General features: G+C 39.0%; 1 protein-coding gene across 3 annotated transcripts; it reads left to right on the top strand.

Moving 5' to 3' along the window:
• The first annotated feature begins 8,216 nt into the window (after positions 1-8,216).
• Positions 8,217-26,095, top strand: Mbip (MAP3K12 binding inhibitory protein 1). 3 transcript variants are annotated; one of them, XM_021179342.1, is made up of 9 exons: positions 8,217-8,433; positions 11,757-11,876; positions 13,502-13,720; positions 13,812-13,908; positions 16,306-16,371; positions 16,708-16,860; positions 18,244-18,341; positions 23,921-23,959; positions 25,383-25,862. In XM_021179342.1, the coding sequence occupies exons 1-9, from the start codon at positions 8,305-8,307 to the stop codon at positions 25,485-25,487; spliced, it is 1,026 nt and encodes a 341-aa protein (XP_021035001.1). In that variant the 5' UTR covers positions 8,217-8,304; the 3' UTR covers positions 25,488-25,862. The 3 variants fall into 3 exon arrangements, with proteins under 3 accessions (XP_021035001.1, XP_029340691.1, XP_021035002.1); XM_029484831.1 differs by having other exon boundaries at positions 8,246-8,433; positions 25,386-26,093; XM_021179343.2 differs by lacking the exon at positions 18,244-18,341 and having other exon boundaries at positions 8,246-8,433; positions 25,383-26,095.
• The last annotated feature ends 1,888 nt before the right edge of the window (positions 26,096-27,983 follow it).

The raw sequence follows: 27,983 nt of genomic DNA, 5'->3' as shown, positions 1-27,983 counted from the left end.
CTGGTCTACAAGTTGAGTTCCAGGACAGCCAGGGCTGCATCATAAAACCTTGTCTGGAAAAACCAAACCAACCCAAAAAAGCCTGATGATTGCAGTTTTGTATTGATTGCCTGGTTTGTTTAAAAGCAGCCGCATAATTGCTTTGAATTGATGAGTAAATGATGTTATTAAATCAGTGTATATCTAAACAATAAAGAATTGAAATACAAAAAAAAAAAAAAACAAAAACAAACAAACTTCTGATCATGATTGGACCTGAAGGAAGACTTAACATGTCAGTTGGGCCAGCTCAATCACCACCAACCCCTAGGAAGGTGAGTTAACCTTAAGCCAGGTTCAGGAGATAGAATGATTAGTCCTGTCATAAGATACTAAATGAGAGTGCCCTTCCAAGAATTTGTGCCTGTAGTTTAGTAGTTCAAGGCCACAGCCTTGTATCCTAGACCTGCTGCTTTTCTCAATTATTCAAAATTATTTAGATAAGCATAACTTCTTTTCTTCTCTTTTATGTGCATGTTTTCTTTAACACCTTGGACTTTGCACAGCATTCAGGGCTTCTTTCCTCTGAAGCCTCCCCTTTGCCCTGGCACTGCTTGTCTACCATATCCTTCCTCCATGATGGCTTAAATGGCTTGGCTTCTTTCACTCTTCCCTCTATCCTCCTCCTCCAGGTAGCTTCTAGGTTTTAGAGATGGCTAGTCCTAGGAGATGTTCTTTAAAACTCTAATAAAAACTGTTCTTGGGCTTCATTTTGAGGCCATGCTTAAATTTTTTCATTAACAAGACAAAGAACCCGAATCAGGGAACCCTGATTTCTTTTGTATCATCCGGTAGCCACGAAGGAACCCCAGTAGTAATGTTAATATGGCCATTTATCAGTTGTTAATATTTTCACTGAAGAAGGTTTTCCTACTTTAGTGTGTGTCTTCTATAATTTCTTAGATGAGTACTGATTTTTTTTTTCAGATGTCTCTCATATCCTTGGTAAACATATTTCCTTTTAATTTTGTCTGTGGCTGTTGTAAATGAGATTTTTAAATTTCTTTCTCAACATCGTCATTGTGGGTGTGTAAAAATGCTATTGACTTAAAAGCTGCCTTCAGCATTCTGCAACTTCCTTTAATTACTTTATCAGTTCCCTTTCATACATACTGTGTTCAGTTTCTTTAACCACAAAAGAACACTGAATTTTATTTTTTCTACATCTATTGAGATGTTCATATGAATTTTGTCTTTTGTTCTGTTAATGTGGTGCCTTATATGTTGATGTCAAAACCACAGCATAAAGGGAATAAGAGATAGTTTGTACTGAGTCATTCTGAGTGCTCATGGCCTGGGAACCCACACTTAGGTTACCCCAGATTCTATGTGCCAATGTGGAAGCTGTTTCACAGGGGTTTATGGTTTTGTAGGGCAAAAATGTCACAAATCAAGGCAACTTTAAAATATATTAGTGGGTACAGCAGAGAGGCAGGCACCAGAGATGGAAGAGCTATTCTATAAGCCCAGGATACTGTTTAATGACATTATTAGCTCTTGGATCGGCAGACGTTAGTGTTCTTCTAAGTTAATAGTTTATAAGAGGTTTTAAAATTTATTATCATGAGGTGTGGGACATGGAATGGCTGTTCCAGAAGGCTAAAGCTAGACCAACAGAAAGTACTTAGCCTTGGAACCTACAAAACTCCATTTTCATCACAATACTGAAATTACTCTCATGTCATTGGTCTTTGCAGACATATAAACTCCTTCCAGGACTCTCTTGCTCAAGTGGGACACAGCTTCATTTAGGGGTTTTTGTTCACAGTATTTATTGATCTGTATATGTGTGTGTTCTAGTTTGCTTTCCTACAGTAGCAGTGTTAAACTGCTACTGTTTAAGAAGAGGCTGTAATTGTTAAGATTAGCCCCACTAAAGAGAAGCCGGGTACCAAGCATTGGAAAAGGCAGTCTACAAGCCTTTGCAGCAAGACCCCATCCAGTTAAAATTCCTCATTTATTTAAAGCAAAGAGTCTAAAAGGTTTTCTACCCCTAGAATATAAACTCATCTACAGATGTGATCCAAGGGGGTAACAATCCTTGCCAAGCTAGCACTCAAACTTGGCAGTGCCATCCACATGGTACTGGTTTGGGAAGCATGGAAGTTGGAAGATTGGCAGGGTGTGGGGGTTGATGGGTGGGGGATTAGGGGTGGATTCTTCCTCCATGGTTTCAGAGAGCCACTGAAACCAAGCAATGTGTTCCTGTAAGAAGAAACCACCCTGTGAAAGTGTGAAGGTAAGACCTGGGTTGCCATGGAGACCCCAAGATGTTTGAGATGCCAAAGTGTGAAACATCTGCTAAGGAGAACTGCAATATGAGTTGAACCCATCCAAAAGTGACAAGTATGGTATATATGGTAGAAATATTATTACTTGCCTTTTTTTTTTTATTTTGAAGTTAGTATTGTCTTTGTATTTATTTTGTTTGCTCTTTATTTCAATCAGAGGTAGTTAGCCCAACAAGGACTCACATTCCCTAAGTTTGAATTTTCCCCTTTGAACAAGCTAGCCAATAGTGTTAGCTTGTGAAGTCCAGCACTCATGAATGGGATAAGATGTAGTCACTACCTATGCCAAAGATAAAAGATAGAAGTCATCTTGGCTAAATGGTCATTCTTGCTGCCCAGTCTGGGGTGTGGTGTACCTTTTTAAAAAAAGAATTACTTAGTTGGGCTACTTTGGTTTTGTCCCCATGTTCCTTTGTAGGGCACCAAAATTATTCGGTATTTCTAACACAGACAACAAAGCAAGAGGAATAGAGCTATCTAAGTCCTTTTAAACTGAAGCCTGAATATTGGACCTGGAGCTATAGGTTTTGGTACTTAGCTGGGTTCCTGTCTTGACTTGGTCAGTCTTTCCCTGCTGTACCTCCAGTTCTTCCTTTTGGATAGGGAATATATATTTTAATAAGAATGGTGATGATGGCTTTCTAGTTAGGGTTTCTGTTGCTGGGTGGAAATGCCATGACCAAAAAGCAAGTTGAGGAGGAAAGGGTTAATTCAGCTTACACTTCCATAATACTGTTTATCTTTAAAGGAAGTCAAGCCAGGAACTCAGACAGGGCAGGAACCTGGAGGCAGGAGCTGATGCAGAAGCATGGAGGGGTGCTACTTAATGGCTTGCTCAACCTGCTTTCATATAGAACCCAGGACCACCAGCTCAGGAGTAGCACCAACCACAATGGGCTGCTGCCCTAGCCTAGACTTGTCTATCACTAATTAATGGGGGCTATCCCAAAAGCTGTTGCCTGTACATGGAATATGTTCTTCTAGCTGGGCTGCCTCGTCTGGCTTCAGTAGAAGAAGAAGCACCTAGCTTCACAGAGACCTCTCAGAGGAGAAAGGAAAGGGGAATGCAGGAAGCACTCTGGGAGGGGGTGACCAGAAGAGAGGCAGTGAGTGAAATATAAAGTGAATAAATAAAAAAATTAATTTAATTTAAAAAAGAAAGGAAATGCCTTATGGAGGCACTCCCTCAATTAAGGTTCTCTCCTGTTGCAGTAAATCTCCAACCAAAATATGCCCAGCAATGAAAACACAACTCAGTTAATATGAATACATGTTGTGCACCTATATTGGGCAGATCTACCGCTACACTACCATCTTCCACATATATGAGACCCCTTAGAATTTGCAATTTCTCCAGGCCATGTGCTTCTGCTCTGCTTTTCTTCTTCTTCCCCCACTTCCATTTTCTCCTTCTCTCTCCCCAACTTTCACTACACTTTCCCTTTTATCTACCCAATCATCAGCTCTCCTTTGTTTTAAAAATTAAGGTGGGAAGCAGGTTTACAGGAAATCACCTGAGTGCTGACTCATTCCTTGTTCACCACCACTCTCAGGAGAACAGAATTAACTTCAAATATAATTAGCCCCAGGGCTATCCACAACACTCTCCTTTCAGACAACTCTAGTTTGGGAGTTATACCAGCCAGCACAGAAGGCTATCCACATTCATTCTGAAAGTATAACAAAGCAAAAACAAAATTCTAGGCCTTTAGGCCCAGGCTTGGGAATGTGACCTCTGTGACTTAATGCTCCAAGATATGCTAATCATAAAACAGATAGCAACATTCCTCCACCCACCCGCTTCCTGGGTTGAAAGAGTGTTCATTCAAAGAAAGTCACCCTGACCATTGCCAGAACCTGCTATGCAAAAGTGCCATTGTTAGGGGCTCTTAGAAACTGTCTTGAGAGAAATTGCTTATTTCAGAAATTGCTTATTTCTGAGATTAGTGTTTGTGTGAACACTACCAGGAACAATTACCAGGTATTCCTCGTGACTCTTGTGACTTTGCACTTCCTTGGGACTCTTAACTGGTATTTTTGGTATTTTCCAACAACGCCCTCCCCACTTCCTTGAGTTGTGGTTTCTCCCTTTAAATACCCCCTTATCCAGCTACTCGGGGCGCCACGGTCCTCTACCCCTGTGTGGTGTATGTCCGTGGGCCCGAGAGCGCTCTTGAATAAAAATCCTCTTGCAGTTTGCAGCAAGACCGTTTCTTGTGGGTGATTTTGGGGTGTTGCCTCTCCTGAGTCAGAACTTGGGGGAGTCCTCACATTGTGGGTCTTTCAACTCATTTAAGGAAAAATTGGGCACTTTGAATTTTTCTGTCCCCAGGGAAAAGGAACAGCAAGACCTGAATTTTTAAAGAGACCATTGAACAGCACTCTTACTATCTGTTACAATTTTTCCCTGAGAGATTGATTTCTTTTGTTTCTTTTCCATCTTACAAGTCTATTTTTTTAGACTGTTTTGTCTATTAGGCAAATGAGTTGAGCTCAGTGAGTATACACAGTAGCTTTACCTTTGTTGATGGCTTCGCTTTCCACCATTTCAGTTACTTCTGGCAAATCATGACTGAACACACAAACACTAATCTCAGAAATAAGCATGTCACAATTAAAAGCTGCAAGGGATGCCGAGTAATGTGATTATGCTTATCTAATTTAGCTCTATATATTCTGTCTGAGGCATGAACGATCCTTCTGTCCAATGTGTCTATGACACGTATGTTATTTGCCTGTTATTCACTTACAACTATCTCAGTTACCAGAGCAGCCATGGTGTCACAGTGCTTATGTTCAACCCAATAGTCATCCCACAGCATAAGACTGTGGCATAGTGTGACACTGGCAACCCACACATGCCGAAAAAAAACTGTCAAAGACTGCCTCTAAGTGAAAGATGAAAGTTCTCAATAAGGCAAGAATAAAGTCTATATAGGCTGAGATTGCTTAGATCTACGGTAACCAAGGACACTTCAATGTTTCAGGCATCCACTGGAAATCTTGCAATATACCTGACTCAGATAGGAGGGACAATTGTGCTGAGCAACTCTGTACCAGAAACTATGCAACAGTGTGAAATACTTTAGCACTGAGAGAAACCTGACATGTCATTGTAAGAATCTTGGACCTGACCAGTAAGTGATGTAGAGCCAGAGGCAAAAAAAAATCTTTATTTAATTTTCTGCACTAGAACAAAAAGTTGTATTTTTTTATTCACATATTTTTAAAAACACAATATCTTAGGTATTTTTCTGGGTGATGGATTATTTGATGGAGCTCACTAGAAATGGCATTTAGGGGAGGGGTAAGGGAGATAGCCTAGATTTCATTTCTAGTTTCTGTCTTCTCAGTTGCTTCTTGGCATAAGCTTGCAGGACAGTAAGAACATGGTCTCTAATGCCAACTCCGACACTCTGAATCATTTCTGCTGAGCAGCAGATTTTCAGCAACCCACTTCATAAACTGTAATTAGTTTTCTATAAAAGGACAAATTATTCCCTTTCTAAATTTCAGTATTATAATTTTGCTATACATTAGTATCTATACATTTCTGTCTGCACTGAGTCCAAGGGAATCCACATCTTTTCATCTGAGAAAGCCTTCTACTTAAAAATAGAAGTTTTTATTATAAAAGAAGAAAATAAGAAAACTATCTGAAATGAGCTCACTGGGTATCAGGAAGGAATACAAGATGTTATTAGACAGAAGAACCAGTGCATAAAGGAGTTAACAAATTCTGGCTATGGTGGGACATGCCTTTAATCCCAGCATTTGGGTGGCAGAAATGGGTGGATCTCTGAGTTTGAGGCCAGCCTGGTTCCAGGAGTTCCAGGAGAGTCTCAGCTAGATAGAGAAACACTCTTTAAAAACAAAAACAATGGAACAACAACAAGAAGAAATCAAGTAAGACTTGGAATTTGGGGCTGGAGAAAGATCTCAGTGGTTAAGAATGCAACTATTCGTTTTTTGCAGAGGGCCAGAGTTTGATTTTAGGCCCCAATGCTGGGCAGCTCACATCCCATGCCTCTGGCTTCCTTGGGTAATTGTGCATGAGCAGGAGTGCTTGCAGTCACCACAAAGAAAACAACGAGCAGCACCTTAGTCATTCCCAAATGTGTAATAAAAAGTCTTCTACTTAGTTTTTTAAAAAATCTGATTTCATTACTTGGTACAGAACAAGGACTCTTAGACTCCACATTACAATTGTCACCCATTAACCAGAAACTCAGAGACAAAGTGTGTTAACATTGCGATGAATCATGAACTTCTATTACAGATATGAGTGACTTGAATGAGAGGGTGCTTGAATCTTGTGAAGATCGTATTGTCAAACCTAAGTTTACATCTTTCTGCTAACAAGGAAACAGACAAGCTTTCTCAAGATCCTGTTAAACCTGATAATACCAGAAGTCTCTGGATATAAGTGAGTAAGAGGCTCCTTAGACAGGTAAAAGGAGTTCTTTCATTTTTACTCTCCTTATCCTAGTGTCCCTTAATTCCTTATTTCTTCCTTTATTCAGTCTGCTCTCTAAGGATAGACTACCCATTAACTTCATACTTCTACTTCCTGTATGCTAAATGCACTCAACTATCATGAAGAAGAGTTTTAAATCGTTTGTTTGCTTGCTTGCCTGCTTGCTTTTCGAGCTTTGTTTTCTTTGTGTAGCCCTTGCTGTCCTGGAACTCACTTTGTAAACCAGGCTGGCCTCATAAGGGATTTACCTGCCTCTACCTCCCTAGTGCTTTGGGATTAAAGGCCTGAGCCACTGCCGCCAGAGTTTTAATTCTTTTATCCTTTATCTTTTAAGCTTGTTTTAAAAATTTAATAGAGCTGGGCATGGTGGCACATGCCTTTAATCCCAGCACTCAGGAGGCAGAGGCATGCAGATTTCTGAGTTTGAGGCCAGCCTGGTCTACAGAGTGAGTTCCAGGATAGCCAGGGCTACACAGAGAAACCCTGTCTCAAAAAAAAAAAAAATTAATAGAACTCTACATTATAAAATTATAACTTTTTTCGCTAAAATAAAGCTATACTAATAATACACGACAAGAGTCGATTTAGTTTTATATCCTAATTTGAAAGAGTGTGGTTACATGGAATAAGTTGGTCTTTCTTTCTTTCTTTCTTCCTTTCTTTTGTTTTATTTTGTTTTGTTTTGAGGCAGGGTTTCTCTGTGTAGCCCTGGCTGTCCTAGAACTCACTCTGTAGACCAGGCTGGCCTCGAACTCAGAAATCTGCCTGCCTCTGCCTCCCAAGTGCTAGGATTAAAGGCATGCACTACCACTGCCCGGCTGGTTTATATTTCTATTGGATTTATACTGAAACAATTTTAAGATCAAGCGTCCAGTGATTGCACTGAGAACCCGTTGCATGTCAGAACTTTGACATAAACTATTTTGCAGGTGTAGTCATCAATGTCGTTCTATGGTAGGAAAAAGAAGCATAATGTAGCCCTTGTGTTCTTTTTAAATTCCTCATATCAAACAGTCTTATAGAGATGAAAATGTTCTATCCAGTAACGATCATCCTGGCTCAAGTTTCTAGTAATTAGAAAATTGTAAAACACTGCTCCATCACTGACCCGCAATCTTTTTCCAAGACAACTCCACCACAGCCCTGTTAACATTTTAAATTTTATAGCGGAACTCAAATTCTAACACTTAACAGTAAGGCTCTGCCAACATTCACAGGGAGCATCTAAGGGCCAAGTAGGTTTCTAAACCAAGGTGGACCACAGAAAACACCACCAGACAGAAGGTCCAGCTTCACATTCACAAGTTCCCTCGGAGCACAGCTATCCTTGCTCTTGATTGGTCTTCCTGTGTGTCTGTCACACACAGAGGGTGGGGCCTATCCTCAAGCTCTAAGTAAGACGCTCTAGTTTTACGTCATCTCAGTGCGACGAGATCCGCGAGGGAGGGGTGGGGTGAGCGCTGTTCCCGGTGGTTGGGGGGCTGCTTTGAAGGTGTCATGGCTGCTGCTGCGGAGCTTAGTTCCTCAAGCGGCAGCGAGAGGAGCCTGGAGCAATGCTCCAGCCCCCTCCTCACCCGCGAGGTCCTCTGCGAAGTCTTTCGCTCCTTGCACACCCTGACAAGACAGGTAAGTGGGGGTGCGGCGGGGGACGGGGTGGGTGGGGAGGGAGAGCATCCCGGTCCTTGTCCCCTTAGTTCTCTCGGAGGCGGGGGTCGCGGAGCCCCGCTAGCACGGTGTGTGCCGCTGGTGTGCCGTGGCCGGGCTGTGACCCCGGGCCCAGCTGCCTGGGACCCGGAGATGCCAGCGGCACGCTCAATAGCCAAGGTCTGGAGAAAACTGGGGTCCTGGCGCCGAACGCTTGCCCCCCAAAATGCCTAAAAGGTGATGAGGGTGAAGGAGGCTCCTGGCGATCACGATCCTTTTGCCTCCAGTGTATTTATCGTAGAAACTCACTGGTTAATATGGCCTGAAACTTTTCCTAGCGCCATCTCCACTCCTTGGGGGTGATTTACTCCGGGTTTTTTGTTTATTTGTTTGTTTTTCTGTTTTTTGTTTCTCTTGCCATTTATTGCATCTCTTACTCTTTTAGACGGGGAGGGATATATAAGGATTTCCACAATTTCATTTGTAGTATACCTAAATTTTAGTGTGAATTGTTGGATGAGTTATGTGTGGCCACTTCTAACTACATTACCACTGTCGTGAGGCTTAGCTAATTGCTCTTTACAGAAAATGTCACAGTAAACCTGGATTTTAAAAACTAGGTTACACTTTACTATATAGTCGTGATGTAAATGAGGCAATGTTTAAATAAGGAACAAAAGTATGTTTGCCTGCTTTTAGAAGAGTTTTGTGTCAAACATGTTTCCTAGTTTGTTTGGGGACTGGTTATAGTGCCTGAAATGGACACAGCACACATTTATGTCAAGGACAGTGGTACCTGTGAGAATAGGTCATTTACCTGATTTGTGAGGATTATTTTTAAAATCCTTAGTTGGAAAACCTTAGTAAGTTTATTCTGACTGGCAAACTACTTGAGTTGTACATTCTGTTTGGTGTTACTGGACTTCGAAAAGTTAAAAAATTTAAACTCAATTGCTTGATAAGCAGTTAGGAAAAAAATTGTTACAAAGTCTTAAGCACTTTCCTTATTAATATTTCAGTAGTAACATCTCAGATCTTTAAATAGTTTAAAAGTTAGAGAACTTTTTGGCGTGGTTGTGGAACTTAAAGATTATTCATTTATATTTCTAATGTCAAGATGAGAAAAATCTTCTCAAATATTATGCTTAGAAATTGCAAAATAATTTACATTGATAAATTATTTGAATTATAAAATACCTAAATTTTGCATACTGAGTTTTTAAAAATTATATAAATTTATCTCAAAGGTTCAAATGGAAAAATGATTAATCTTAACTTATGCCACCTGCCAAAAATGTGTAGAGAAAATGAAGTTTTTGTAACAGTAAAGGGACCTTTAAACAAGTGTCAAATATAAGATTTTTTAAAAAATTAATTAGATGCTATTTTAGTAATATGTATTTTAAGATGCATGATTAAGGATGAAAGCCATCCACACTTATAATGTGTCCTTTTGCAACAAATTAAAAGGACTTTTAAGATGTAAATTGTAATATGTCTAAGTTCACCTTAAGTATCATTGAATTATTAGCGCTTTTCCATAGAAAGTGTAAAACTGAATTGTTAAAAAGCATTTTTCCTTCAAATGCAACTAATGTGTTTCTACTGAACATACATGATTGAGTAGTCAGTGTTAATAGTGTGTTAATAGAAAATTTTGAACGCCTGATTACTGCCCTAAGGATTATGGGATAAAAATTCATAGAATCCATATGTTACTGGGGAATTTGCTGAATGAATAATTGGATTATTTGGGGGCCATTTTTAAGTTAATTTGTCACCTTACAGTTTGGTTTCCATAAAAGATCAAGTGTCTCCAGTTGCCTTTGAAAGCTTCCATAATTCTTTCAAACTGATGTGAGAATATGATCCAAATATTAAGATTTCTTTCCTATAATTATTTTCTCTAGAAAGGGTGATGCTTTGCTTTGGTTTAAGGTTTGCCTGCTTATTCCCCAAACATAAATCTGCCAAGAGATCTAGAGTTGATTGTGGCAAGAGTAATGAGTTGTAAGAATAAAACACAAGACATGAATTGTTGTCCATGGAACTAAAGAGATCTCAGGTTCCTATGTTAAGCACTCTACTGTATAAATGATGGATACAGAAACCTGCTGCCTAAGACCAGGGGCATCTGAGTCCACATTTGACAAACATAAAGAAATACGGAATTTTACATAGGCTATACTGACATAGGTAAACTTACACTAAGTTAAGATTTGACGGTAAGATTACTAAGATAACTGCATTTACTATTGAATATGAAAGTAATCCATCAGCACATGTCTTGGTTTTTTATTCTTACAGCTCTTTAAATTTGTATTTAAGCTCATGAAACATGCATCTTTACTTTGTAGAAAATATGACGTAATTCCTAATAAACTATTATTGCAAAATAAGTACAATTGACTTGTTTCCACTTGAATTGTGTCTAGAAAAGTTTTTATAGTGATTCCCTCCTACTCAGTCAAGTGATTACAGGTGGAAGCTTCTCCCTCTAAAGTTTTGACTGATTTTGATATTAATTTTATATTCAGCTTCTTGGTAGTTTTCTGGATATACTTTTGTTCTAATAAATCACTACCTGGTGAGAAGTTTTCATGTTATGAGACATATCTTTCTAGAAAGCCCTTAGGAAACACTGGACATTGACTTTTGGCTTTGTTGTACTGCTGTGGGAAAGTACTTGGTTTTTATCTCAATATTTTCATAACTGATAGTTTAATTTTTATTTGAAGTAGTTACTGTCATCTGTCCCTATGTGTGAATAATCTTAAGTCTTAAATACTTTTTTTAATTGGTTAAGTTTGAAAACAATAGAAATGATTGAGAAGACATCAGAGTAATGATATATTTTAGGCATGTGTTTGTGTGATATGTAACAAAGAGAATACACTTTCTGGACTGTCGTAGTTGATCTTCGTCTGTTGAATGCCTAGTTGGGATTCAGTAGGATTCTGACTAGGGCAGACCTATTTTTGGATACCTTCCAGTGGTATTTAAGATATCAAAGTATCAAAAGAGGTTTATCTTTCATGGATGGCTTTTCAAAGATGGCCCCATTATACAGACATAGGAACAGAATTAAAATAGTAAGACATGTTTTTATTTTTTATTTTCAGAGCTGTGCCTTTTGGCTTTTTAAAATGGCAACTGGGTAAAGCATTTTATTATATCATTGAAACTTAGTAACTTTGAGCAAAACAGGCATGCATTACTCCATAGAAATCTTATTTTTGTGATAATCCCAGATATACAGCTTAATCGTGTAATTTTTGTGATGTTGCTGGTTTGCCTCTTTGAAGCTTAACCTCAGAGATGATGTGGTGAAAATTACAATCGATTGGAACAGGCTCCAGAGCCTCTCAGCATCCCAGCCTGCACTGCTCCTTACTGCACTTGAACAACACGTTTTGTATTTACAGGTAAATTTCATATTAGAAATATTTACTGGATATTGGAAATAGAAATTACCTATAGTTAAATTAACTGGAGTATTTTTCAGTTCTACCCCCAACATTCTGTTAACAGTATTATTAATAAAAGGTTACTAAAATCCATATTGAGTCTAGGTCTGTTAATTTCACTAGTGATCGGAATAGTTATGAGAATATAGCCCAAAAGGCCAATGTGGGTATGAGATTGAATAAATGCAATTCTATTCAATTCTAGGCTTTGCTGAAAATTCAATACAGTTCATCTATGGTGGGTTATAATTAAGCAATAAGACACGGCAGGTGTGAGTCATGCTATGATAATGATTCCATGCCTTGGGTGAGTTTGGAGGCTCATGGAGTGCTTTCAGTGGTTCAAGAAGTGGCATTATCCCAGCAGGATACATCCTGGAGTGTCTATTGCAATTAAACAGTTTCAGCATAGTTTTAAAAAGAAAGTAATTTCTGTGACATTAATGTTTCATCTTAGTGAGTAGCCAGTCACTATTTCATCTTAATAATTTGAAATAATTTATCCTTTATTGGAAGTCAATATTGAATTATTTATAATGGTATTGTTACATTTTTAATATTTCAGTTTAAGAAATGAACAGTATTATAACCTTGCTGTTGTTGTTTAACATCTCTGCAAGTGTAATTGATGTGAGTTGGAGGTTTTCTCTCATCAGGATAAGCAGAACTGCTTTTTCTGGTCACTTTACCCTGTTGAAGATGTTAGAAGATTTCAGAAGAGTACTTTCTGGGATGTTTAGCTGTGTTTCATGATAAAAATAACAGTTAACACTTTGTTTAAAGGGCAAGTGATGAGCTATAGAACTCAAATGTGGACCATATCCTTGTGGGGATGACGGGAAAGGAAGTGAATTTCCATTATGAAGACATATTTTTTTAACCTACTGTAGTTGGAATGATCTGTTTCCAACTTGTATAGCATGTTTTGTTTCCTTTCTTTCTTTTTATCTCTCTCTCTTTCTTTCTTTCTTCCTTCCTTCCTTCCTCTTTCTTCTCCCTGTGTGCATTTTCTTTTGTGAAATTTCATCTCATGACCCAGTAAGATATCATACTATGACAGAGAAAGGCTGACTATTCACTCAGGGTAACACCTATATACTTCATATCCATGCTCTCTCATTCATTTTGGCCAACTGTACTTTGAAGTGGTGAGTCTCAGCGATACAGTGATAATGCAGGGCTTTGCTGAGTGAGCACTGCTCTCCTGCTAAGGAGGGAGAACACTCAGCCTAGTGTTCTGAATGACATGTTAATTAAGAGGCATCCAGGCCAGAGTCTGGGGCTTTGATTTAGCACAAAATAAAAGATGAATGACAGAATGATTTCCTCAAAGAAAAATTTAAATGTCCTCAGGTTTTCTTTCTTTTCTTCTTTTTTAAAAATAAATGTACAGTAAATGATAAGGGCAATGTACAGTCGTAGAAAACAGCAAACCTGTGTGTGGTCAGACCTGTGTGTCCTTATATGCCAGCTTTTTATGTTTAATAACTGATAATATTCATTTCTGTAGCAGCAGCTTAGATGAATCTATCACCAGCTGAGATGGGTTTGAACCTGAACAGATGTAACTGTGTTCTTTTCAGCCTTTTTTAGCAAAACTTCAATCTTTAATTAAAGAAAATTCAGCAGCTACAGAGATAAGACAGACAGAAGCAGAGACCGAGAGTGAACTAAGAGCCAGACATCCCACCGGGGCCCTACAAGATGAAGGGAAGCCCAAATACTGTGATTCAGGAGACCTGAAAAAGACACAAATCCTTTTTGACCCAGAAGTAGTTCAGATCAAGGCTGGAAAAGCAGAAGTGAGTGTGGACTGACGGGTACACGGGTCAGGGGAACATTACTTTGAAAAGTTCTGTTGTGTTTAGATTGTTAAATTATTTGTTGTTTTAGATTGACAGACGAATATCTGCATTTATTGAGAGAAAACAAGCTGAAATCAATGAAAACAACGTCAGGGAATTTTGCAATGTTATTGATTGTAATCAAGGTAACTACAAGTTTGGGTTTTTTTAAACAGAATTTTAAACATCTTGACAACTGCTATAATATTTTGTTTCAAAAACATATAACATTAAGAACAAGATTCTATTTTGCAGGTTTTTAGTTGGTAATTAAGGCAGTAGAATTTTCCTTTATTTAGTAATGGGCTCTGTTGCCAAGCTGATTTTCATTTTGGTTACGTAAAAAATCCAAGTGAAGGCCGAACTCTAGAGACAGATGTTTACCACAGGTCCAAGAAGATCAAAGTTCCTTTAGAAAGTGAAGGTGAAATGTTGGATGGCAGAGTTGTTCAGATTCACTGTTAGGAGAGAACAAAGCAATATGAGCTTCAGGTCTGTACCTGTGAAATCATGTGAACTCAGTGAACCTAGTAGCACTATTAGCATTCCTCACAAGGGAGCAGTTTTCTCCTGACTCCTGAGTTTCATGGTGGATACACCCAGCTTGCCATGAAGACCTGTGGAGCCTCAGCCCCAGGCCTCTCCCTTTTCACACTGCTGTTTCACCTTTGCCATTTCGCCTCCGTCTCCCTTTCCTCTTCACTTGGGGCTACAGTGTTTCCAGGTCTGCAGAGGACCTGCAGAACCCCATAGACTGTGTAGATTGCCACAGATCATAACCAGTTAGCCTTGTAATAACCAGACTAAGTAGTTCTTAGAAAAAAATTATGAAGAAAGGTTTGTAATTGGGTTGACCGTTTTTTTCTTACTGCCATTAATATCTCTTAATTAATGATTATAAACATGAAATGACTCATAATCACATTGATATGTGACACTCTTAACATAATACTGTGGGCTCACTGTGGATTCTAAATTAAACTTTTCTGCTGTTAACTTGTGTGGATCCCTAGAATTAGCTCTTTAGAGCAGGTGTAACAGTGGCAAAATCTCAGGTGTGGCAATCCAGCTGTACACGCCTCAAGAGAAAGGGTTTGTTGAGGGAGCAAGGACATGTGTCACTAATGTTATTCCTCTGTTCCTCCTGCTAACTCTATTATTATAAACCACCAGGGGATAGAAATTGACAAGAATTGAAATGCTCAGCAGGACTCCTAAGCCCATTCAGTCCCTTGCTGGCTCAAAACAGTGCTAGCCAGAATTGCTGTGGAGAGTGACGAGCATTCCCTGTCCCCACACCATGCTGCATGCTCTCTGATGGCTCTGTGCATTTGCAATGTAGCCCTGGAATGGATGGTAGCTTTTTAAAAAAATCCCTTAGACCAATGAAAGACTAGAAAGACTAAAGAAGTGTAGACCCCCTTACATATATTTTGAGGTATTTCCAAGGAAAAGAGAATGAGTGTTTAATCTTTAAATATAAATGATTAAGTAGGTTTACAATTTTATTTATAGTTCAGTTTATCACAGGTCTGTTAGACTCAAGCTTAAAAAATACATTTTAATGTGTTGCTGTATTTTTTAAAGACCTTTCAGTTGGTCTAAGAAAAAAGCTCAGTTTTTAAAAAATCAGATTTTATGGAATAACAAAGGATTTTAACTTACGTCATATGCATTTTTTTTTACAAAATAATATGGGAATTTAACAGAAAATTTACAGCCAATGTATAGCTTTACTGTTACTTTAAGCATTAATCTGTATTTCTATATGTCATTATTTTATATAATGTGTTCATATATAATGATTATGCTAATATTTAATAGTATAGATTATTTTAACATATTTCTAATTTCTTTTTTATTAATTATTTGTTGAGACATAATTTGGAAGAAATTGTAGTTTTCACTTTGGTACAAATATTAGAAACATTTTCACAGCATATTTTTCCCAAAATCACAGTTTTTAAAAAGTAGGATTAAAAGGAGTTTTTTGATTAGGAATTTTAAAGTTTGTATTGCACTTAAGCTTTCATTGTATATTGTACTTACGGTTTCAGGGCCTTTTGTTAAATGTGGAGTTCTGAGATAAAAAGTCTGAGACAGACAGTCAATCCCCCTGGTAGATGTCAGTAGTTTGTTATGAACAAGGATGCTGAGAAACTTTGTAAGATAATTTGGTAAAGTGGGTTCTGCTTATGTGATAGAGTTAGAGTGTGGTGCTATATAATATATGAATTATATAATGGTTCTTAGTAATCTGTGGGGTTCTTAGTAATTGATTTTCATTAAAGATTATTAGAAGTTATTGCCACTCAGTGGTAATAGTTTTCTATATGTAAATCTGAACACTAGGTACAAATATTACATGTGATTCAATCCAGGGGGTGAAGATCACTCAAACTATTCCTGTATGTCACAGTAATGTTATTACTTTTATTTTAAATTCTCTTATGAATAAAATGTGAATTATTAGAAGTTTAATATAATCTTGTAATCTGTAATTAAGAACCTATTTAAACTAAGTCTATCCAAATTCCCCCTAGAAAATAGTTGTGCGAGAACTGATGCTGTCTTTACTCCTTATCCTGGATTTAAAAGTCATGTAAAGGGTAAGTAAGTGGCCACCGTTCAGTGTCCCCATCACTGCAGAAGTTTGTTACAGCCGCTTTACAATGTGGAGTAAGAGTGCCTTTCCCATCTAAACTTTATCCTCAAACTAAAGCTTCTGCTTCTGCTTTTGCTTTGCTTTGCTTTGCTTCGCTTTTCCTTTCCTTTCCTTTCCTTTCCTTTCCTTTCCTTTCCTTTCCTTTCCTTTCTTTCTTTCTTTGTTTTGTTTTGTTTTGTTTTTTTTACCATTATGGAAAGAATATAAAGTACTGTTTAGGAGAGAGAATTTCTGTTCTTGAAACATCAATTTAGATAGGCTTAAAAGCGTCTTCACTTAGTTTCTAGAGTTGTGAACACATATGGACCACAGACTAGACCTGAAGGAATTGCAGGGTCAGGTCACAAACCTACAGGCACGCTTCGCGACTGTGGCAATCAGGCGGTAGAAGAACGACTCCAGAATATTGAGGCTCACCTGCGATTGCAGACAGGTAAGTGGAGAGCTGGGTCATATCTGTGATGTGTCTTTGCAAGTCTTAAGGGAATTAGGTTCATTTAGATTCCAGGTTTTCCTTGAAAATTCACTGTAAGCCATCATTCTAGGTACATAAAGCAGCCAAAGAATCTATAAGCTTCTTGGTCCTTATGCTCCTATCCTTATACTTCTCTCTACTTGGGAAACAGATTCTAAATAAATCTTTTAGCCTCCGTTTATTAAAGTTACAACAGAAGATGAATGTAATATTTTACTATGGCCAATTTCGGAAATTGTCTGACAACTCTAATTATTATTAGTCACCAACTATAAAATATGGATAATTGTGGTCTTGGTCTTCTATGCACTCACAGACAATAAACATATAAATGAATAAATGCCTAGGGAAAATGAACCCATATTTATTGAACAGTACTGTTAGTCAGTGTGAACATGCCACGCCTATGCCAGCATAGCACTTAATAGTTCTCTGTGGAGGCGTTGTGCTGTCACTATTGGAGAGCTAGTAAGACTGAAGTTCAAGCATTTGCCCAAGACTTTATAGGAAATGACAGTTGGGGGTTGATTCTCCTCCTAATGCCCCTAGATGTCTGACTTCCCTCTCTCCATCTACTGCTGTAGATGAAGTGTCTGTGACCTCTGTCTTCGGTTGTCAATGAACTTCCTCCTAGAGGTCACTTTTCATCCTGTAGCCAAAGCGAAGTTTTTCAGGCTCATATCTGATAACTGTTTCTACCCTAGGTAAAACTTCTTTAATAGCTCTCTGTTGCTCTCATACGTATAGCAAGCTCACCACTTACCAGAGAGCCTGTGGTGCTCTAGACCAGGGAGGCTGCATGTGAGGTTGAAGGAGTAGAAAGAGTCAGGATGTAGTAGTGAGCTTGGTGTTTACATCATATCTTTAATACACCGTGCCGTCCTCCTTGACCTTGATGAGGAAAGCCCTTTAAACATTGTTCTAGGCCAAAGGAGAAAGTATACCATGCTAGAAGGAATAGAAGCTGAAGAAAATGATGGGACATAGCACAGTCATCAAGTGGGACTGTCATCTTCTCACTGCACGATTTCCCTCCTGAGTACCAACACCTATTAGAAACTAGTCAGTATCTCAGAAGGCGAATCTCACAAAAAACTGTAGCAACATGGGAAGCAGAGGCAGCATTTAGAATGCAGAAGTCTCAAATTTGTCTCAAAGAATGTAGAACAGCACTCTGAGCTAAGGAGTTCAATTGATTTTGCTTTCATCTGCTTATTTTCTTAAGTTTTAAGTGTTTTGTTGTTGTTGTTATATAGAAGTGTATTTGCATGATATTTTAAAAATAAAAATGATAAGAAAACAGAACTATTAAGATTTTAGCATTTTCTCCTATGTATTTAGGTGGCCCAGTACCAAGAGACATCTATCAGAGAATTAAAAAGCTTGAAGATAAAATCCTTGAATTGGAGGGCATCTCTCCTGAATACTTTCAATCTGTAGTAAGTATTAATGTCTTCTAAAAACAAAGTGATATTTTAAAGATTTCCACTATGTAATAATGTACTCATTGATCCACATGTGAAACACTTTTAAAATAAGAGATGGAGGAACTCAGTACTCTGAGGGTGATTATCTGCCTCTTTAAGAATTCTGATTCTGAATATTTTACAGTGTAGGGACCCTTGTCCTCACCTATGGAAATTCTGTGGAGCCATCTTCACATTGTTTTCACTTAGCCTTTGGTGGTCCAGCTTGTGACTCTGTGGCGGCTGTCTTGTGACATAGTCCTTTGTCTTGATGACCTGTCCCTCAGGACCGTCTCACTCAGCTCATAAGTAGCTACATTTCTCACGGCTGAACAGGCCATGCCTGGTACTCTCACTCATTTTTCTTAGACGGGCCTGTATCTGTATAATTCCTCCGCTCTCTCGTTCGTTCACTCATTCATCCATCCTTAACCCCCTTTCTCAAGGACATGAGAAACAGTTTTCCTAATAAGTACCTTCTTTGGCACATCAATATTTCAGAAAACCCACGGCTCACTGCTTCCCACCATCTTCTGATGACATACTTCTCTTCTTGTTTTGTTGTTTGTTTAAGTTCTGAGACAGATTCTCACTATATAACCTGTAGCTTGAACTCTCAAATATTCTGTGTCAGCTTCCTTTCAAGTCTACTAACTAACCATCAGCCACGCCCTATGCATTTATTTACTTACTCACTTGATGTCTAGTCCATTCTGTGTGTCCCAGTGATGAACTGTGGAGAGGTTCAAAGGAGAGCAAGAAACAGATGTGGGCCCAGGAGTGGTGGCACTCATCTTTAATCCCAGCACTCAGGAGGTAGAGACATGCGGATTGCTGAGTTCGAGGCCAGCCTGGTCTACAAAGTGAGTTTCAGGACAGCCAGGGCTACACAGAGAAACTCAGTCTCAGCAAAGCTAAAAGAAGAAAAACAAGAAAAGAAAGATGTGGAAACATAAGTGATTGGTTCTCTAGTATGAGCAAGCACTGTGAGAACATAGTGTATTTACCTTGTATATATACTGTTTTCAAGTATTGTGATTCAAAATTAGCCTTTAGGAATACTCATAAAGTTCGAATCTTTTAAATATACTAGCACACTTCAGTCTTAAAAACTTTGAATTGCTATCTTAAAACATTTCCATGTTCACCGGTCAGATTTTAAAAATAATTGCATTAAAAGATTCAACACATACCAGGCAGTGGTGGCCCACGCCTTTAATCCAGTGCTTGGGAGGCAGAAACAGGCAGACCTCTGAATTTGAGGCCAGTCTGGTACAGAGTGAGTTCCAGACAGCCAAGACCACACAGGAAAACCCTGTCTCCAAAACCAAAAGATGCAGTACCTGTTGATGCTTTTCATAATTTTCTGCTTTTTATAATACCTTATTAGGGAGTTTGGTTTTTAACAAATGGAAAGAATTTTAGTTCTCATTTTGTTCCATGAATCAAATATAATTTTTTTCCTATTAATTTTTACTTTTTTATATGGTATGCTCCAATGATACTCAGGATAGTCAACCTCTATCTAGTTTCTAGAAGATCCTACAAGTTTAGAATCCATATACATGTGAATCTATATAAAAACATTTCAAGTAAAATCTTTTCATACTTCAGAAATTCAATTTACAACAAAAGATCAATTCTTAAGACATATAGGACTCAGTGTTTACTTATATCCTAACTGGAGAAGCTAAAATATAGTCCACATTACTCTGTAGAGAGAAGGGCATATAGACTTCTTGGTTCCTCTCAGTGTGAAGATAACCCTTGATCTAGCTTTACTCCAGGCGAGGTGTATGGCTAGAGAGGACTCACTCTGTTATAGAATGTCAGCATAAATTCTTTCCCTTTGGCCTTGTGGCATATCTGTGCATAGGTCTATAGGACAGTTAGTCTCTATGCTTAAACCTTTTCAGTTCTGTGCTGGCAACTTGCATGTCCGCTCTAGTACTAATCTGTAGGATTTCTTCCACTCAGAGACATAATTTTAAAGATCTAGAAATCCTCTTTTTACATAGCGCCACTGTTTCCTAACTTGTTCCCAGCTCTCCTCCTGTGAATGCATGACTCACCTGGCTGATGTGTGTCTGTTTCTAATTCTTCCTTCCAATGCAGCTGTGGAGTCAACAAGCCTCATGTCTTGGAGTGTGGTACCCACTTCTCACTCTCTGGGTTTCAGCCAGCTTCTCAACACAGATTATCTCAACTGCCTTAAGTATGGGTCATATAATTTAGAAACTTATTTATTTCTGTCTTCATTCTCTCCTCTACTTTTAAATTGACATTCCACTAAAAAAGATCACCCCTCCAGATTTCCTCATTTCTGTTAATGATAGAATCATTTTACTAACCAGAAACTGGACTTTTCCTTGCTCTCTTCCCATAGCTAATTATCAACAGCTGTCAGTTTTTCTCTGTTTGTTTCCAGTCCTGTCCCCATCTCAGGATCTTATTTCCCAGCTAAGCTAGTATAGCACTGTCTCCTCATTCTTAGTTGATCTCTGGTCATTAAAATATCATAAATCTTAACAATTACTGCTTCACAAGCCACTTCCCTGCTACATGCTTTCAATGCATCCCTGCCTGGAAAAGACAGAAACGCTTCTGGGTACAGCATTGAAGTTTCTGTGACTTCTACTTAGTGTAGAACAGATCCACAATAAACTAAAAACCCAAAGAGTAAGGTCGTGGTAGTCTGTTTTTTCATTAACTAAATCCATACTAAGAATCTATGAACTAGACTCAGAGTGAAGGTCTCACTGGAGGATCTGCTACAACCACACTGTCTTATGACATCAGTTCTAGTGTTAACAAGAATTGCACTAAGCAAGAATTGCACTAAAGCTGACCTTTAACTGGCATGAACAAGTGGACAAACAGTAGGCATGGCTGATGCTTAGACTTTGGAAAGTGTATGACTCTTGCCTCAAAGCAATGTCTAGATGTAACTCCTGACTTTAAGGGACATGTCAGAGGAAGAGAATGCTAAATTTAGGCCAATCCATACCGTATGTTCAGACTGTAAAAGTGTGTGATAGACCTGAGCCATGAGTGAACATTTGGATCCAGTTGGAAACATAGGTAAATACAGCTCCCTGTCTGAAGTGTTAGAAGGCTTGAGTGGGAGTGAGATTGGAGTCAAGGGATCGAATTTAAATATTATGTCATTGTTCATGCTAGGAAGACGTGCAGGTCTAAATTGTGGCAGAGAAAACATACTACACATATAAAATTACCTGCCCTTACAGCTGGGTAACAGAAGGTGGTCTGTAGGAGGTAGCCCCTTACCTCTGAGTTGCCTTAGTGCACAAGTTGCGTTGTACAGTAATAGGATCATCTCTCATTAGGACACGGGCTTTCTAAAGTTAGCTGTAAATTACCTGCTAATGTGAAATACAGTGAAGAGACATTTGTGGGTTATCTGTGTGACTGTTTTTGCTGGTTAAGGGAACGTGTAAATATTTTCTCTCAAGTGTAAAACTTTGTTAAAATGTTTACCTTTATACTCAGATGTCCTCATACCTAAAAAATCTATACATTATATGTACTGCATCTAAACATTCTTGTGAAATAACTGTAGTCACACCTAAACTAAGCCCCACACACTCAATTCACTGTGCTTTTAAGTCATTGATCCACTGCATACCTGTTATCATTCTGGTATTTTTTTTATTTTGGTTTTATGATAATGGTGTGATTATTCATGACACAGAGCTATTAGTATTCCATTGATTAAATTGTTGGCATCACACAGGAAAGTGTTTCCATGAGTATCTAAAAAGCTACTTTTCAGGTAGGTAGGAGTCTGAAGTGGACAGGGTAAAGTTACGCTCCGCCTGTCCATGTGCCCTGCCATAGGCACCCAGCTCAGCCTGGCAAAGAGAGGAGCAGACTTATCTGAGCTCTATTATTCCAAGTCTAATCATTCTGGCACTTAATGACTGCTATGTAATATAGCTGCTCATACGAGGCGTGCTTAGGTGGTATTTAGATCAGCTTTTGGCATGAAAGGGAATCTGAGTTTTAATTTCTTCTAATCTTTGTGGTCATGTATGTTCATTAAAAGTTCTTCTATGCAGCTAGAGACACGAGCTCTGGGGGTACTGGTTAGTTCATATTGTTGTTCCACCCTATAGGGTTGCAGATCCCTTTAGCTCCTTGGTTACTTTCTCTAGCTCCTCCATTGGGATCCATCCCTGTGATCCATCCAATAGCTGACTGTGAGCATCCACTTCTGTGTTTGCCAGGCACCGGCATAGCCTCACAGGAGACAGCTATATCAGGGTCCTTTCAGCAAAATATTGCTGGCGTCCATCATTGGGAAGAGAGGCCCCTTGGTCTTGCAAACTTTATATGCCTCAGTACAGGGGAACGCCAGGGCCAAGAAGTGGGAGTGGGTGGGTAGGGGAGTGGGGGTGAGGGTATGGGGGACTTTCGGGATAGCATTGGAAATGTAAATGAAGAAAATACCTAATTTAAAAGAAAAAGTTCTATGTACATTCATCATGGATTTTTTTGTTGTTGTTGTTTTGTTTTGTTTTTGTTTTTTGGGGGGGGTTGTTTTGTTTTTGTCAGATATGTTCATTTAGTAATTTGACACCCAATGATTTCATTACATCATAGTTCAAAAGGCTGAATAGTTTGTCTCTGTGAGTCCTGTCAGCTTAATGAGAATCTAACATTCAGGCCAGCGTGCATGTGCATATACACCACCAGGGACTGAACCCTGCCCGGGCTGGACAAGTGTTTTACCATTGTGCCATCTCTTTAGCCCCACTACAAGAAATATGAATTTAAATCGACTCATATAATATGGAAATTATAAAACAACGAGAACACGGTTTTCAGGATTGATGTAGTTGCAAAGTCAAGACTTGAGTTCTTGCTCCTTTTGGATCTGTTAGTGTCGGCTTCTTCCATTGATACATGGCAAGGCTGCTATAATTTTTAGGTATTTTATCTAGATACAGCAGTAGGCCATAGGAACCTTTGTTTCCTCACAAGAGAAGTTTGCAGAAAAGTTCTCCTTAATTCCCAGCAGACCCTCCTTACTCATTGGCTACAATTGGGCCATGTGCATGTCAGTTTCTAAGCAAGAACATTGGGGTGAGGTAGGCACAGCCTTGAGTCACACAGAGGGACAGAGTGCTGCTTGCTTAGACTGGCACAGTGCCTTCCATGGTCACAGATAGCTGTCTGCACATATGCATGTGTTGTGTGTGTTTACTTCTTTCTCAGTATACCAAGTACCCTTTGTCTCTAGCCACTGTTGCTTCTCTTGGGAGGGTCCCAGGAGCTCTGACTCAGACTTGTGAGAAGCTGCTAACTAATGGAAAGGAGGGATTTTCCAGAGAGGAACTTGCTGTTACACTGCTATATACTATTTGGGACAGTGCTCTCCTCTGTGGGGAACTTTGTAGGCAGTGCCTTGTAAGTGTGGCGATGTGCTTGGGGTTCTCAAATGCTTTCTGGGTCTCTCTCCCACAGTCTTATGTATGGGAAGTCATGCGGATGTTTTCTAAATAGTGATTATTTTGTTACTTTTAAACTAGAACTTCTCTGGAAAAAGAAGAAAAGTCCAACCACCTCAAGTAAGTCATTTTGTCTTCCTTTGAGCTTCTGAAATAATTAATGAGTGTTATACCTTATTAATAAGTGTGTCTACTCTTGTTGCTTTTAGGTCATACCTTGTCAGACTAGGTTGAATTAGGGAAGTCATTTTATTTTAAGACCATAGAATGATTTCAATAGGCTAATTAAATAAAAAAAATCTTCACCTTATTTTTAATAGAATATTTGGGTTAGAAAAACTTAAATGCTGGAATAACTTTAGTCTCCTCCTATTTGGCCTTTTATGAGCACTACTGGTTAGCATTATCTAAATCAAAAAGAGGTGCCATCGCCATCATGTCTAGGGAGATGGCTTAGTGGGAGAGGGCTTATATAGCATATTCAAGACCCTGAGTTCTGAGCCCTGGCGCTGCTTCAGAGGCAGAGCATAGTGGTGTGGGTGTAACTACCTCAGCACTGGGAGGCAGCAGCTCTCAGGCCAGCCCTGCTAGCCAGTTAGCTCTAGGTTTATTGGAGACCCTGCCTCAAAAAGTGTGATGGGGAAGAGTTGTGGAAGATACCCACTGTTAGTCTCTGGCAGCTATAGGCTTATGTATCCACAAACACATACTCTGTGTCCCCTGCACATACACAAAGGCTAATTGCAGCTTAGCCGTCTGTCCAAAATACTTTCTTAGTTGAATTAAAATAGTATAATTTTGCCAGCCTTAATGATGTAAATTAAAGTTGGAAAAAACTTAAAATTTACTGTATTTTTAAATATTATGTTGCTACTGTGTGTGATGATATATACCTGGAATTGTAGTACTCTGGAAGATGAGGTGAAAGGGTCAGAAGTTCAAGGCCAGCCTGAACTACATAGTGAAGCCCTGTCTCAGCATGCCCTGTCCCACAAGGCAGCTTATTACATACTTACTGTAAAATTTTGAGTCAGTATTTGAGAGCAGCCTCTGTTGTAGATTAGTTGGTCCTTTAGAAGGAAAGGCCTAGGCATTTTAGGCATCTAAGCTGATCTCCAGTGTATGGTTTTTGCTATAGAGTATGAGTTCACAGGGTTTTTGTTTTGTTTTTTTAAAAAAGCTTTTATTGGTCTTTCAAAGCACAAAAACTCCAGAAAAGCTTTGTCATTAGGGGAGAAACGCAGGTCAGTATGACACTGCATTTATATATGCATTTGGTCTATGTTGCTAGGATGAAATCCAGGGCTTCACACATATCAAGCAAACGCCCTGTGCTGAGCGTTTACAGTCCAGAAAACAAACAAAAAACCCAGAAGCCTTGTTAATTTAAGCCTCTAAATTATGGCACTGTCACTATACACAGCTGTCAGCCTCAAAATTATTATACAGTAATATGCTGCTGAATAGTTAGGTATTTATAGTTCACTTAGAACTTTATCTGCCTTAAGAAACTTAAGTCTTATTCAGCAATTTGTGTTTCTAGCAGAACTATTCACTGGCTGAACTGGATGAGAAAATTAGTGCCCTCAAGCGAGCCCTGCTCAGAAAGTCGAGAGAAGCAGACTCCATGGCCGCTCACCTCCCGTGAGACCACTCTTGTCACATTGCTTTCCTTTAAGATGCACATGCTTAACTATTTGCATTGTATTCATCAACATAAACTTGTCTGACAGCAAATAGTCAGATGCTGCAGTGTTTGGAAATGACGTACATCTTGACCATTGCACTGTTAGAACTTATTCCCTTCTGTTTTAAAGGAGGCATTTTGGATATTAAGCAACTTAATTTGAAAGAACTTCTTTTGGTGGACTACCAGAGATTATTATTTTGATAGTGGTATTTAAAAGGACTTTATATTTGTAACATTGATTAACCTTTTTTTTTTTTTAGTTTATATTAGTACTTTGTACATAGGCATTTAACAAACATTTATTGACAAAAAAATAAAACAAAAACTGACAAATGCATGTGTATAAACTTTTTCATGTCTTTCTTACTGTAAATAACCACTTGACCGGTCTTACCGCCTTCTTGGCTGTGGGACCTTGAGGGGCTTAATCTCTGTGTGCCCTGATCTATAAAAAGGATGATGCCACGAAGAACAGTGAGCTGGACTGGCTGTCCTGAAGGAGTAACATGGTAAACGTTAACGTACTGCACATCTGTCTTTGGACAGTATTAAGACATCACAGACAAGTTTGTTGCCACAGCTGGAAACAACACCTAAAAGATGCAGCTGCAGCTGTGTCCCGTCTTACAGAGCAGCTACTTGAGAATTGTTTGAATGCAAGAACTAAAATTGTCCTTGGATCGCCTGTAAAGAAGAGGTTAAAAATGAGCATGACTGGAAGAAGCATAACTAAACATCATTAGGATCACTAGTTCTGCCCATAACTCACCCTGTGTCCTGTTCTCCCTCTGCATGTCTTCTCCCTCTCTGCTCTGTCTTTACTACATTTACACAGTCAGGATAGTCTCTCTACTGACTGGTTTTTCCAGCCCTCTCTACTTGAAGAGTGATAAAAAAAAACCTCTATGTTTTTTGTTTCCCCGCATGAACTGATAGTATAGTTCTGTCTTTCTAACTGCAACCCCTTCTAGTGGTCTTTGATAAGCTTTAGTACACTCAGCTCTTAGAACCTCAGTCCCAAGAACCACTGCTTCCTGTCAAGCCTGCAACCTGCTGCTGAAGCCAGGGCTAATGCCTTGTTGCTGTCAGCAGGGTAAGAGTTTGTCAGCATGAGCTCCTAGTCACTCTTCTAGAGCTGGTAGACTGTCAACCTTTACTCCTTTCTTTAGTGCATCACTCACTGGAGTGATTCCGGGAGCTTAGGGAGGCAGATGGCTCCCATAATTCAGGCTACCAGATAACCATCCTCCACCCCACTGCTGCTTCCCAATGGCCTCAGGGACAGCAAATCCCCTCCTCCCTACTCAATCCCAGGTTATACTTTATCAAGTGTTTCATAAGGGATTGGGTGTCCCTAACATATGGCTGCAGCTAGATATTTACAACTGGGTGTCTCGGACCCAATACTGAATGGGTTCATCAGAGGCACCTGTCTAGGAAGTATGCCTTTCTTGCTTCCTTGAAGTAGTTCCTGCTCCAAACTTGGGTTCTGTGGGTACTATGAAGTCATGACCTAGCTCTTGGTTTCCAATGCTCTTCTTTCTATAATATCTGAAAAAGCGTTTTGTTCATTCGTTCGTTCGTTTGTTTGTTTGTTAATATGAGTCATCTGTCCATCCCAGAATACTGACATCTGGCTTGATAAGATCTCCAAGCACAAAAATTGTTATATCTGGCCAGGCCTTTAGGGAATCAATGCCACAAAGAAAATGGACTGAAACCCCTGGCCTGTGATCTATACTGATGAGCATGCAATTGGCCTTTATATAATTTTCAATTTGCTGAGAAAAAATTTTAGTGACATTAACTGAAAATATTATATGATCCTAGGGACAGCATCTCAGCCCATCAAACAATATATTTAGGTGTTATAGCTATAAGAATTGATATTTGGGAGTCAGTGATGACTCAATGTTAAAGAGTTCTTGCTTTCGCCGAGGACCAGGGTTTGGTTCCCAGCACCCACACAGTAGTTCATAACAGTATGCAGTGGCTATTCCAGGTCATCTGATGTCCACTTCAGTCCTCCGCAGGCACCAGGTTTACACTTAGATATATGCAGGCAAACACTCATACACAGAAAAATCTAAAATGTTAAAACTGATATTTTATAACTAAGTTAGATGCCCCTAAAAGGACAAAATTTATTCCAATATAGGTTCTTTGGACTCTTGTAAGATCTATTTTCAGACCTTAATGATTTAATTTTCCTTACATCTTTTTGAAAACATTTTGATTTTTTTTAACCCCAGGAATTAATTATAACTTATCCTGAACTATGCTAAGACTAAAGATGAAAGTGAAATCCCTTCAAAAGAGAATGCAGCAGCATCATAAGGGATGCTTTGTGATCACTCCTTGTTTCACATAGCCCAGAGGACATTGCTGAAGACAGTACATCTGGATAGACCTCATCCCAACTCCCAAGCCCTCTGCTTTCAGTTTTGTTTTGTT

Source organism: Mus caroli, chromosome 12, assembly GCF_900094665.2.
Source record: "Mus caroli chromosome 12, CAROLI_EIJ_v1.1, whole genome shotgun sequence".
Taxonomy (NCBI): Eukaryota; Metazoa; Chordata; class Mammalia; order Rodentia; family Muridae; genus Mus; species Mus caroli.
This window is presented reverse-complemented; position numbering and strand designations above follow the sequence as displayed.